Here is a 12,175-nt window from a genome sequence, read left to right on the forward strand (position 1 = left end):
TTTCTGAAGAAGGGTCTAGGCCCGAAACATCAGCCTTCCTGCTCCTCTGATGCTGCTTGGCCTGCTGTGTTCATCCAGCTCTACACCTTGTTATCTCAGATTCTCCAGCATCTGCAGTTCCTACTATCTCTTCTTCTTTTCTTTGTTGTATTTTAACTAGTGTTTCAATCAATTGTGTTTTGCTTAACATTGAGAAGTTTGACCAGTTGAATTGCATCTGGAACAGAGCACTTTGTCTTTGCCTATAAAATAAGAAAAAGTTAGGGTCTAGGCTACCTTCTTAAAATATTTTGAGGGTCCATAACAATGTTCATGGTAAAGGGGAGACAGCTGGAGCCTGTGAACTTGAAATTCTGAAACTGACATAAAGCATCAGAGGAATTGCAGATGTAAATTGGAAGTGACTGGACAAGAGGAGAAGATATCCAGTTGAGGTAGGAAGAGATGAGTTCCATGGGGCAAGAACTAAAACAATGGGTCTGCCCTGTTTGTGGATTGTAGGAAGGAGGTAGAAGCGGGCTGTGTGGCATTGGGAAACTACAAGCTTGGAGGCGGTGGGAGGGTGATCATCAAATGAACTGAGGTTAGTGACTTGTTATGAACTCAGTAGCCTGGTGTTTCATAGTGGGGTCATGGTCCAGGGTAGATAGAAGGAGGTATGTGAGAGCTGGTGCTCAGCCTCTGCAATGTAATGTTCAGCACATCAGCCTGTAACAGCACTACCCTATCGGCAGACTTAGTTACAAAGTCAGGGTTGGATCTGAGAGTATGGAATACAGTCAGTTCCCAGGAGGATAGGTTGGAATGGGTAAGGCTGGGCAGAGAAATTGAGGTGACTAATGTCACGTTGACAGTTCTCAATGAACAGTCGAAGGTAAAAGGCCAGAGGGAGGGGTCCAGGTGGAGGGAAAGTGTTGGAGATGGGCAAAGGGGTCTGTGGGATGGGGAGAGGGCTCTTGTCCAAAGAAATGGGCATGGAAGCGAAGGTGACAGAAGAAGAGTTCAATGTCACGTCGTGCCCAAAATTCATTCAGGTGGGGTCACAGAGGGATAAAACTGAGACCTTTGCTGAGCATCGGACAGCAGGAGATCAGGAGAGCTAGTAAATACACAACAGGAAGGGGGGTTGGGGGAGGTGATGGAGTCAGAGGGAAGGGGGAGATTAAACTTTCAGACGGGAGTGGGTATCTCTCAGTTGTTGCATCTTGTGTTCCTTAATGCATTAAAGGAAAATAAAAGGTTTCTTGTTAGAATGTTGAATGAGCCAAAGGGTGGAGTGGACCTGGGGAGCAGGGGAGCTCTGAGCCAGTGTGAGGTGGTGCTGATGGAGAGAGAGAGAGATCAAGAGTGTGCATATGGCAATGCATGCCACTGAGTGTGGACCTCAGTGCAGTGAGAACAGCCATCTAAGGAATGTCGACCATTACAGAGATCAGAAACATGAAACAAACGTAGTCATAAAGGGAATAATCTGACCAGTGTTTAAGATAACTACAGTTTAGTGTAGCTATCTCATTAACAGATTTAAGTTCCAGGTTGACACATTATGGACACAGGAATGACGAGTTAGTTACATGGATAGATGGAGAAGCTAAGGTTGTTCTCCTTAGAGCTATGAAGGCCTGGAAGAAATTCAGTAGAGGTTCCTAAAAGCATGAAAGCTTTAAAACACTGAAGGTCTGGCAACCAGAGGGCACAGATTTAAAGCAGTTGGCAAAAAACAGACAACATGTGGAAAAATTTTGTATTTTTTTATTTAAAGACGCCATTGTGCTAAAATGTTATATTTTCCACCACCAGGAAAGCACCCATGTGGCTAGTGAAACATTAACAAGCAAAGCCTGCCGAAAAGTCTTGTTATGTAAAAAGTAGTTAGAATTTGGAAAGCAGTGATTAAGTTGTGAGTACAAATTAAACATTTTTTTCCCCCAAAGGGAATTCGACAAATAATAGAAATGAGGAAAATTACAGGGATGTGGAGAGAGAGTGGGGAAGTGGGATTTACTGGACTGCCCCTTAGAAGGGCCAACAGACAATGGGCTTGCTTCTGGGTCTGTGGTTCCTAGAGCTTCATTTGGTATGACAATGTTATGGAAGAGGAAATGTACTTTGGTGTATATTTGAGATGGAGTGTTAGGTTCAAGTCTTGAAACGGTGAATCGGGGTGGTATTTAGTAATCTCCCTACCTGAAGATGATTCGCTGTTAGATACACATGAAGAAGATGAGAGTGTGTGTTGCAGGTTGAGGGAAGAGAGGGATTCTAAAGAGTGAGGCGCCTGTCATTCCATCTGAATGGGTTATAATCAGAAACGTTGCGGTTCGTCATCAGCCCCTAGTCTGCAATTCTCCAAAAAGCAGCTGCTGTGTTGAGGTCTAGTCGGGAACTAATCCCAAAGTTTGATTAATTTCAATCTGATTCTTATTGGTAACTCCTAGGGAGGGCAGTTCATCTCGATTGACGTCGACAGGAGTTTTCCAATCCTGGAAAGTAGGGAGTAAGAAACCGCTTTCATTAACTTGGAGCAGGTTCAGGACTGGACGGTGTTCAGATCCCCGTGGTTAATAAGCAGAGAGGCTCCAGTACAATCCGGGCGGCTGTGAAAAGGGCCAGTTATGGATTTGTTACGGAAAATCGTTCTCCTCTCCACGTTCCTTGTCATCGCTGATTCTGTCCCGCCAACATGCTACTCCGCTGTTTTGAGATTGGGTAAAGGAATCACGGAGTTAATGGGAAGATTAGAGACCTTCTCGATCACGGTAAACCACAAACCAGTCTGGCTTTCCTCGCTTCTCTTTGTATGGTGCTTGTTATAACTCAATGAATACCTTTCTTTCACAGAAACGCTGCCTTGCTAACCTACCAAAGCTCTACATTAATGTGCACGTAAGTACTTGGGACTTGAAGGGAGATAGCAATTCGGGGTGTGGTTATGGTTTGTGTCTGGAGTATTGATCACCTGTATTCGCGTTTCAGAACTCCTGTGTGATGGTCAAACTTCGCGACCACCTCTATGCTTTGGACAATCTCATCACTCCCCAGTGCAGGGAGCTTAAGAGAATTGCAGTTCTGAAACTGCGCATCAAGCGCTTGTACAACATGATCAACCGAGTCTGCTACCGGGTAACGTATACATAAATGCTGTCATCTTCACTTGGGGAAGGGCTATATATAAGGACTATAGGCTGTAGTTTATAGTTTGAACTTCCTCCACAGAACAAGTGCACGCCTGAAAGCACAAAAGCTCACTTTTAATGCGTTTCTAGTTTCCTCGTGCTGGACGCACTGTACGTTAGGCTCTGCACAAAATCGGTCTACATTGTTCATTTCAGTGACACCTGTTTGTCTTTTCGTCTACCACAGGACCTTGTGTTCTTCACTGATGATTGCGCGGAATTGGAACGCCCACCTCCTCCACCGGACCCTCAGGAAGACCTTTCGAAATGAAAACTCCTGCATTTCAGCGACCGAGTGGATTTGCATTGAGCCACCGGCGTCATCTGACAGCATGGGAGTTCGTGTTATTTTAATCAAAAGGGCATGCTTTAAATTTGTATGTGTGGTATGTGGCAGAGATGAGAGTGTTTCTTCCGAACAATGATTTGCTGTTTCCATGCAATGGGTGAATTCGTTTTAAGTGATTTCCTTTCTGGAAGGAAGGGGAATAGGAGTCTGTAGCGTTACCTTTCCTGTATTCGACATTCTACTGGTGCTGTAATTTACCAAAAACCAAAATAAACGAGGTTAGCAAAATATTGCTGGTGTTTCCACTTGTAATGTATTTACAGTCCAAAAACTTCTTCGCACCGTCTTCATTTTCACAGATGCACTCCATTTTTTTAAGCGACACTTTTATGTGGTTTGAATATTCTTGTACTTTCCATTTTAATGTCAGGATGTGGGTGCAGTTAGGTGCTGTGTATTATTTGCATATTCAGAGACAAGTGTTTTATAAACTATGTGCTGGAGTTACAAACACATTCCAACTTAGTTTCTGAAATTTACGGCCACCAAATGAAATGTCTCCATATTTCATTGCAATTATTTCAGATTCATTGAACATATCTGAACTTGTAACTAAATTAGCCAGGATGAGGTGGTCAATGGTGAAGCAACAATGTGAATTGCTGACCTTGAAGAAATTTACCCACTAAGATATAACAATCTTTTTGGTGCTGACTTCCCTTTCCTGTTCGATGGGCTGTTTGTTTCTGACCCAAGTCAAAAGGATCTTCAGGCATCTGGCAACGGTGCTGTCATCAAGCAGGGTAAGCAAGCTATCACTGAGATATTCTCACAAACAACATACCAAGAAGTATAAAGCATTGGAATTTTTAATTTTGTCAGATTATACACATAGTAAAGGAAATGAGTATGGAATTTCAGTAGAAGATTTTTTTAGTGAGATTTTGTGCAATATTTTATTAACTTACACGACGTTGGTAAGGACACGTTTCCAGTACTGCATACAATTCTGTTCCACATTTCCAGTACTGCATACAATTCTGTTCACCCATCTATAGGAAATATGTTATTAAACTGGAAAGGGTGCAAAAAGGATTAACAAGACTGTTGCCCAGACTGGAGCATTTAAGTAATAACGAGAGGCTGGGTAGGCTGGGACTTTTTGTTCCCTGGAGTGTAGGAGGCTGACAGGTGACCTTATGGAGGTTTGTAAAATCATGAGGGGCATAGATACAGTGTATATCAAAGGTCTTTTTTTTCCGAAAGGTAGGAGTATTCAAAACTTGAGGGCATAGTTTTAAGGTGAGAGGAGAAAGATTTAAATGGGGCAACTTTTTCACACGGAGGGTGGTGCGTGTATGAAATGAGCTGCCAGAGAAAGTGGCAGACGCCTGTACGATTACAAAAGTTAGAAGTCTTTTGGACAGATATAGGATAGGAAAGATTTAAATGGATATGGACCAAACACAGGCAAATGGCACTGGTTCAGTTTAGGAAACGTGGTCAGCATGAGGGGCTGGGCTGAGGGCCTGTTTCCGTGCTGTATCACTATGACTCATTGAATCATTATAAAATTGCTCGTTCAGTGTCAGTGAAGTTGTTTAGCAGGAATCTGCTCCTATGATGCTGCTTGGCCTGCTGTGTTCATCCAGCCCTGCACCTTGTTGTCTCGGATTCTCCAGCATCTGCAGTTCCTACTATCTCTGATATAAATTTAGCATGTTGTTTAAAATGCAGCTACACTTCATTTTTTTAAAAGTGTAACATTGTTAAAGGTTTTTAAGCGAGACTAAGAGTAAACGGATAGAAGTTCTCTCTTGTTTAATAATTCGCAAAGAATTAGTTACTTGAGGCAGGGTCTCAACAGTGCGCCCTTTGCACGGATTATTATTTAACTGCGCATGTGCAGACTCCAGAAGTTCCGACAGAGGATCAGTGAGCAGTTTTGGCGTCAGTATTGTTGCAAAATCTAGTTCAATATCACAATCAAAACGCGGCAGATTTGTTAAAACCAAAGATCGTTCCCTATTCTTCGTGTTTCTTCTGATAGTTTAACTCGAACTCATGCACTGAGTTTAGCATGCTTCAGTATATTCTGGTTTAAAACCTAAAAGTCTGCTTTGAAAATGAATAAGAGCGATTTTGAACCATTATTAAACAAAAGCAACTGTTATCTGTAACACAGGCATGTTTTGCTGTATCCAACTGCAGTTTTTTTTTCTTTGACTAATCTTTTCCCATTAATCTTAATAATCCCTTATGTGGCTCAGGTTTCAATTTTGTTCGATAATCGCTCCTGCAAATCACCTTGCAAAGTATCCAGACATTAAAAGTGCTACATAAATGCAAACTTTTGTAGGATTCTGTAGTGGGAAGGCTGAAGCCATTCAATTCCCACTCCAAGCATTCTACTGTAGATGCCAACTATATCCCTCTACCTGGCAACAGTCTGAGATTAAGCCAGTCTGTTCCCAACCTTGGTGCCACATTTGATCCTGAGATGAGCTTGCAGCTGCATCATAACTATCCATCTCTAAGGCCACCGATTTCAACTTCCATGGTATCACTTGTCTTTGCACTGCATCTCTACCCACCAATCCCTTAACCTATTTTCCCATTTTTCTTAGATAACAAGGTGTGGAGCAAGGTGTGGAGCTGAGATAGTAGGAACTGCAGGTGCTGGAGAATCCGAGACAACAAGGTGCAGGGCTGGATGAACACAGCAGGCCAAGCAGCATCATAGGAGCAGAAAGGCTGACGTTTCGGGCCTAGACCCTTCATCAGAAAAGGGGGAGGGGAAGGGAGTTCTGAAATAAATAAATAAATAGGATCAGTCATGATCTTATCAAATGCCAAGCAGGCTTGATGGGGCAAAAGGAGTAATTCTGTTCTTATTGTATGTTTGTGTGCACCCAACCCAGCTTATATACTGTCAAAACCCTCGACCATTCCTTCATTACCTCTAGACTTGACAATTTCATTGCACTCGCGGCTGCTGTCCCACATTCTACCTGACAAACCAAACATCTTCTGAAAGTCTGCAGCCTGTGTTTTATCGCATAGGAAGTTCTGTTCACCCATCACTAGTGTGTTTGCTGACCTACATTGGGACCTGGACTAACAATGTGTTGATTTCGAATGAAATAAAGAACAGCGGGTGCTAGAGAACTGAAACAAAAACAGAAATTGCTGGAGAAGTTCAGCAGTTACTGCACTCAAAACGTTGGCTGTGTTTTCTCCCCAGAAATGCTGTCAGATTTGCGGATTTTCTCCAGCAATTTCGGTTTTGTCTTAATTTTAAAACTCACATCCTTGTTTTTCAAATCCCTAAGTAGCATTGTCTGTTTTTTGTGTTTCTGTAATCTGCACAACCCTCTGTGATGCCTGCATTAGTTGCTCTAATTCTGACTTCGTGTTTTCAGCTGAGTCCCCACCAGAGTCCTTGCCTTCAGGAGACGAGGCCGCGAGTTCTGGAATTCCATCCCTTGCCTCATTTAAGACAATCCCTAAAAACTATCTTCTTCATAAAACGTTGGTCAGCTGGCTCTCGTCCTGTGGCTCGCTCTCTGACAATGTCCCTGTGGGCGTTTCACGAAGTTGGAGGCACTATATAAATGCAACTTGTTGTGGTGGCTGCACACACGCGATTGTGATGTTGTGAGAGGTGGGCTGGGTAAATCAGGTTGAGGCGCTTCCTAGGAAGCGGGGGTGCTATGATCAGTGTTCCCTGATCGTTTCACAATGTCTCTGTGTGTCTGTACGCTTCATTAGAAACCCCGGGCAGTTTCCATGTCATTTCAAAGGTGTGTTCAGTGGCTCCCTGCAAGAGGGCTGACAGCGACAATGTTACAACAATCTCCATGGTGACCGGGGCTTTGCTACAACATTGAAAGGAGTAGATTGGGGCAGGGGTTGTGCATTACTCTCAGAACCGACCAAACATTGGGACCAGATGCTTTCTTCTCCATTGAGTGTTGTTTTTGTTTTGTCTCAAAATTGAGTAAGATCCAAATTATATCCCACCACCATTCCGGAAATGTTTTTATCTTAAGACCCAAGAAATCGCTTTCCCTTTCTTCCCTGTATTTTGTTTTGTCAAGTCAATGGCCTGCTCTAAATAAAACTCTTATATGGGGTGAGCACGTTGTACTGCTTTAGTTTCATTGGTGTAGCGCCCCATGAAGTCGAGCCTGGAGCAGCCTGCAGTCCGCTCCAGGTCCGGGAGAATACCTGAAGCTCGGCACTTCTGCACCCCCATAACGGATCATGGCGAAGCGGCAAGTGGAGAGTCACACGATGTCTGGTGCAGTGACAAGTCACTCGATCTTTGCAGGAAAGATCTAACGTGCCTCAGGTGTGACATGCCAAGATATATCGAGGTAAATTGGTTTCGGTCTCTTCCAACCACTCTGTCCCCCCGGTCGCCAATTTGCCCTGCACCAAACTGTCCCTTTGCACTTTTTTTCTAACGCTATAAAGCCAAGTTTACAGGATAGAGCTCAACTAGCTAATTGCTCCTTTTCGAATATCCAACAAGTCTCCCCTCTCCATATGTACTCATTTCCCAACTTATGACTGCGTAACTTTTGGCACCAGGAAATTCTTCCATTCTTCCATGCACTTCTTCATTATAATTCCTCTAAACAGTGGGAGGAAACGCCGGTTTTAAGCAAGGCATGTTTCTGCTGAACATGGTTGTGTGTTTACGTCGATGCACATTGAACCACCTACCTACCTGTAATACCGCCCCAGCAACCTGGTTGAATTCGGGATTCGGAACCAGGTATTCAGTGATTGTGGTTCCAAAATGACCTATCGAGCACCGGGGGAAATAATATGACATTCGATTGAAAAACTGTTTGACACCTTGGTGATACTGATGCTGAAATCTAGTTGGTATCTCCTAAATTTAACAGATCTATGATGTGAGGAAACTTGTTAACTGTGCACGATTAATGAAGTGGGATTGGGTTTTGGAAGTGTAATTATAAGTCGCCTGTGAATACTCTCAATAGCCGAAATTTGGACATTTCTCAACCTTCTGTCACTCTAATCTTGCAATTAGTTCCACTCATTCAGCCTTGCCCTGCATTCGCCATTTAAAATGCTGTCCCTCACTGATATTACCAACAGGAATATTGTTCCAATTGTTGTATAACCTGGAGGAAATAAAATGTTTAATCAAAACTCTCTTTATTAGCACAGCTTTACAAATTAAGTACTTTCCTCCCCTTTTTTGCTTGATTCATACCTGACTGAATAAGACAGGCTGAGGTAGTAAAGGACATTGGTGAGGCCTCTTCTGGAGTACTATGTCCAGTTCTGGTCACCCTGTTACAGGAAGAATATTATTAAGCTGGAGAGAGTTCAGACAAGATTTACCAGGATGTTGCTGGGTATGGAAGATTTGAGTTATAAAGATAGGCTGGTATAACACAGTGTGGAACTGGAGGAACACAGCAGGCCAGTCAGCATCAGAGGAGCAGGAAAGCTGATGTTTCAGGTCAGGACCCTTCAGAAATGGAGGGGGGGAAGGGAACTCTGAAATATATAGAGAGAGGAGGGATGGAGCTGGGGAAGGTAGGTGGGATGGTGATAGGTGAGTGCAGGTAGGCAGTGGTGGGGATTGGTCAGTGAGGTGGGAGGAGCGGAAAGGTGGGAGAGAAGAGGGACAGGTTGTGTTAGGTCAAGGAGGCGGGGATGAGAGGGAGGGTTGATCATAGGATAAGGCCAGGGGTGGGGAGATTTTGAAACTGGTAAAGTCCACTTTGAGACCATTGGGTTGTAGGCTCCCAAGGCAGAATATGAGATGCTGCGCCTCCAGTTTCCGGGTGGCGTTGTTGTGACACTGGAGAAGGCCCAGGATGGACTTGTCACCCAGTTGAAGTGGTTTGCGACTGGGAGGTGTTGTTTGTCGTGAACAGAGCGCAGGTGCTCTACAAAGCGGTCTCCGAGCCTCCGCTTGGTCTCACCAATGTAGAGGAGGCCACATCGGGAGCAGCAGATGCAGTAGACTACATTAGCGGATGTGCAGGTGAAAATCTGTCTGATGTGGAAGGTTTTTTTGGTTCCTTGGATGGAGGTGAGGGGGGAGGTGTAGGGAAGGTGTAGCACTTCCTGCGGTTGCAGGGAAAGGTGCCGGGGGTGGTGGGGCTAGTGGGGAGTGTGGAGCGGACAAGGGAGTCATGGAGAGAACGGCCCCTACGGAAGGCAGATAGGGGTGGGGAGGGAAATATATCCTTCGTAGTGTGGTCAGACTGCAGATCGCGGAAGTGGTGGCAAATGATACATTGAATCCGTAGGTTAGTGGGGTGATACCTGAGGACAAGGGGGATTCTGTCTTTGTTTTTGTTGCGGGGAGGGGATGTGAGGGCAGAGGTGCAGGACACGCAAGAGATGTGGTCGAGAGCATTTTCGACCACTGAAGGGGTGAAGTTGTGGTCTTTGAAATAAGAGGACATCTGGGATATTTGGGAGTGGAAGACCCCATCTTGGGCACAGATGCGGCAGAGGCAGAGGAATTGGGAATAGGGGATCGCATTCTTGCAGGAAGTTGGGTGCGAGGAGGTGTAGTCTAGGTAGCTATGGTAGTCGGTGGGCTTGAAATAGATATCAGTTTCGAGGTGGTCACCAGAGGTGGAGACAGAGAGGTCCAGGAAGGAGAGAGAGGTATCAGAGATGGTCCAGGTGAACTTGAGGTTGGGATGAAAGGTGTTAGTGAAGTGGATGAACTGTTCAAGCTCCTCGTGGGAGTACGAGGTGGTGCCGATACAGTCATCGATGTAGCGGAGGAAGAGGTGGGGGATAGGGCCAGTGTAGCTTTGGAAGAGGGATTGTTCCACGTATCCTACTAAGAGGCAAGCATAGCTTGGGCCCATGTGGGTACCCATGGCCACTCCCTTAGTCTGTAGGAAGTGGGAGGAGTTGAAGGAGAAGTTGTTAAGGGTAACGTTCTTACTATCGCTGGATAGGCTGGAACTTTTGTCACTGGAGGGTGGAAGATTGAAAGGTGACCTTATAGAGGTTTTTGAAATCATGAGAAGTATAAATAGGGTTAATGATTGATGTCTTTTTCCTAGGTTGGGGGATTTCAAGACTAGGGGGCAAATTTTTAAAGTGACAGGAGAGAGATTATAAAAAGGGGGCAAATGTTTTATACAGAGGGTGGTGTGCATGTGGAATAAACTTCCCCAGGAAGTGGTGGATGCGGGCACCGTTACAACATTTAAAAGACACTTAGATAACTACATGAATAGGAAAGGTTTGGACGGTTGTGGGCCAGGAGCAGGTAGGTGGGACTGGTTTAGTTTGGGATTATGTTCGGCATGGACTGGTTGGACTGAAGGGTCTGTTTCCATGCTGTGCGACTCTATGCCAGCTGGTAAAACTAGGTTGAAACTAGGTGCAGGTGTAGGCCATTCAGCCCTTCGAGGCTGCACCACCATTCAATATGATCGTGCAATTTCAATTTCCCATTCCTGATTTCTGTCCATATCCCTTGATCCCTTTAGCCGCAAGGGCCATATCCAGCTCCCTCTTGAATATATCTAATGAACTAGCCCCAACAGCTTCCTGTGGGAGAGAACTCCACAGGTTCGCAACTCTCTGGGTGAAGAAATTTTCCCTCGCCTCAGTCCTGAATGACTTACCCCTTATTCTTAGACTGTGTCCCCTAGTTTGGCCATGCCCATCTGAACATGTCCTTCATCTGCAGAAATGGTAATTACAATAACTGCTTTACTTACCATAGGTGACAATGCAAATATTTTCTGATCAACCTGTTTGGAGATATTATTACACACAGGTGGAACAGGTGGAACTTAAACCCAGGTTCTTCCTGGATCAGAGGCAGGGAACGCTACCACTGTGCCACAACAGTTCCTTTGCTGTCAAGGCAATCTTCACCCTGCAGTTAATTTCACATGGAACGCAAGAGAGAATGGCAAGTTTGAATGGCGTTTATTTTAATACAATGAGTCTCACGAGTGAAGCAAATGAGTTAAGGTTGTTGATTAACACATGGGTACATGACATCTTTGCTATCATGGAGATGTGGTTGAGGGAGGAACACGACTGGCAGGTCAATACTCTGGGATGTATTGTCTTCAGACAAGACAGGGAAGGGTATAAAAGAGGAGTTGGTGATGCAATATTGATGAAAGAGTCAATTACTGCAATAAAGAGGGATGATATCATAGAAGGCTCCTCAACTGAGGCAATATGAATAGAAGTTAAGAATGAAAAGGAGACTATCACATTGTTGTGCATGTACTATAAACGCTAAACTTTCAGGAAGAGGTAGAAGGGCAGTTAATTTCAGAGTATTGTAAAAGCAATAGGGTGGTAATAGCAGGGGATTTCAACTTCCCAATATTAACTGGGTTAGACAACATGTGAAAGGCATAATGGAAGCTGGTATTCATAAATACCTTTTAATGCTTTTAAAGACCGTGCAGGAAGTCCTACAAATGAGCTGGATCTAATTTTAGAGAACAAAGCCAGGCAAATAGTAGAAGTTTCATTGGGAAAGCATTGCGGTGATGGTGACCGTAACTCAGAAAGTTTTAAGTTAGTCATGGAAAAGGACAAGAATGGCCGGGAAATAAAGGTTATGAATTGGGGCAAGGCTGATAAGAGAGGATCTGGCCAAAGTGGAGTGTGAGCAACTACTTGTAGGGACACCTACGTCGGACAGTTGGAGTCTTTCAAA

At 44.4% G+C, this 12,175-nt stretch overlaps 2 protein-coding genes across 2 annotated transcripts in view; both read left to right on the forward strand.

The window, feature by feature from the left end:
• The first annotated feature begins 2,442 nt into the window (after positions 1-2,442).
• Positions 2,443-3,753, forward strand: LOC109914134 (cytokine-like protein 1). Its single transcript, XM_020513703.2, has 4 exons — positions 2,443-2,759; positions 2,842-2,886; positions 2,977-3,123; positions 3,364-3,753. Exons 1-4 carry the CDS (start codon positions 2,616-2,618, stop codon positions 3,445-3,447), a joined length of 420 nt encoding a protein of 139 aa, XP_020369292.1. The 5' UTR covers positions 2,443-2,615; the 3' UTR covers positions 3,448-3,753.
• Positions 3,754-7,643: 3,890 nt separating this feature from the next.
• Positions 7,644-12,175, forward strand: part of LOC109914135 (leucine-rich repeat-containing protein 27-like) — a 34,280-nt gene continuing 29,748 nt past the window's right edge. Inside the window, exon 1 of the mRNA XM_020513704.2 lies at positions 7,644-7,844. Coding sequence (XP_020369293.2) covers positions 7,644-7,844 — 201 coding nt within the window. The remainder of the gene's footprint in view (positions 7,845-12,175) is intronic.

The sequence above is a fragment of the Rhincodon typus genome, chromosome 1 (genome assembly GCF_021869965.1).
Source record: "Rhincodon typus isolate 14 chromosome 1, sRhiTyp1.1, whole genome shotgun sequence".
Taxonomy (NCBI): domain Eukaryota; kingdom Metazoa; phylum Chordata; class Chondrichthyes; order Orectolobiformes; family Rhincodontidae; genus Rhincodon; species Rhincodon typus.

What these genes read in the sequence shown, in the direction of transcription:
- LOC109914134 (XM_020513703.2), top strand. Translation starts at nt 2,616, where the DNA reads ATGGATTTGTTACGGAAAATCGTTCTCCTCTCCACGTTCCTTGTCATC. An exon ending in TAGAGACCTTCTCGATCACG is followed by an intron (nt 2,760 to 2,841) that starts GTAAACCACAAA and finishes TTTCTTTCACAG; the next exon opens with AAACGCTGCCTTGCTAACCT. An exon ending in TCAACCGAGTCTGCTACCGG is followed by an intron (nt 3,124 to 3,363) that starts GTAACGTATACA and finishes CGTCTACCACAG; the next exon opens with GACCTTGTGTTCTTCACTGA.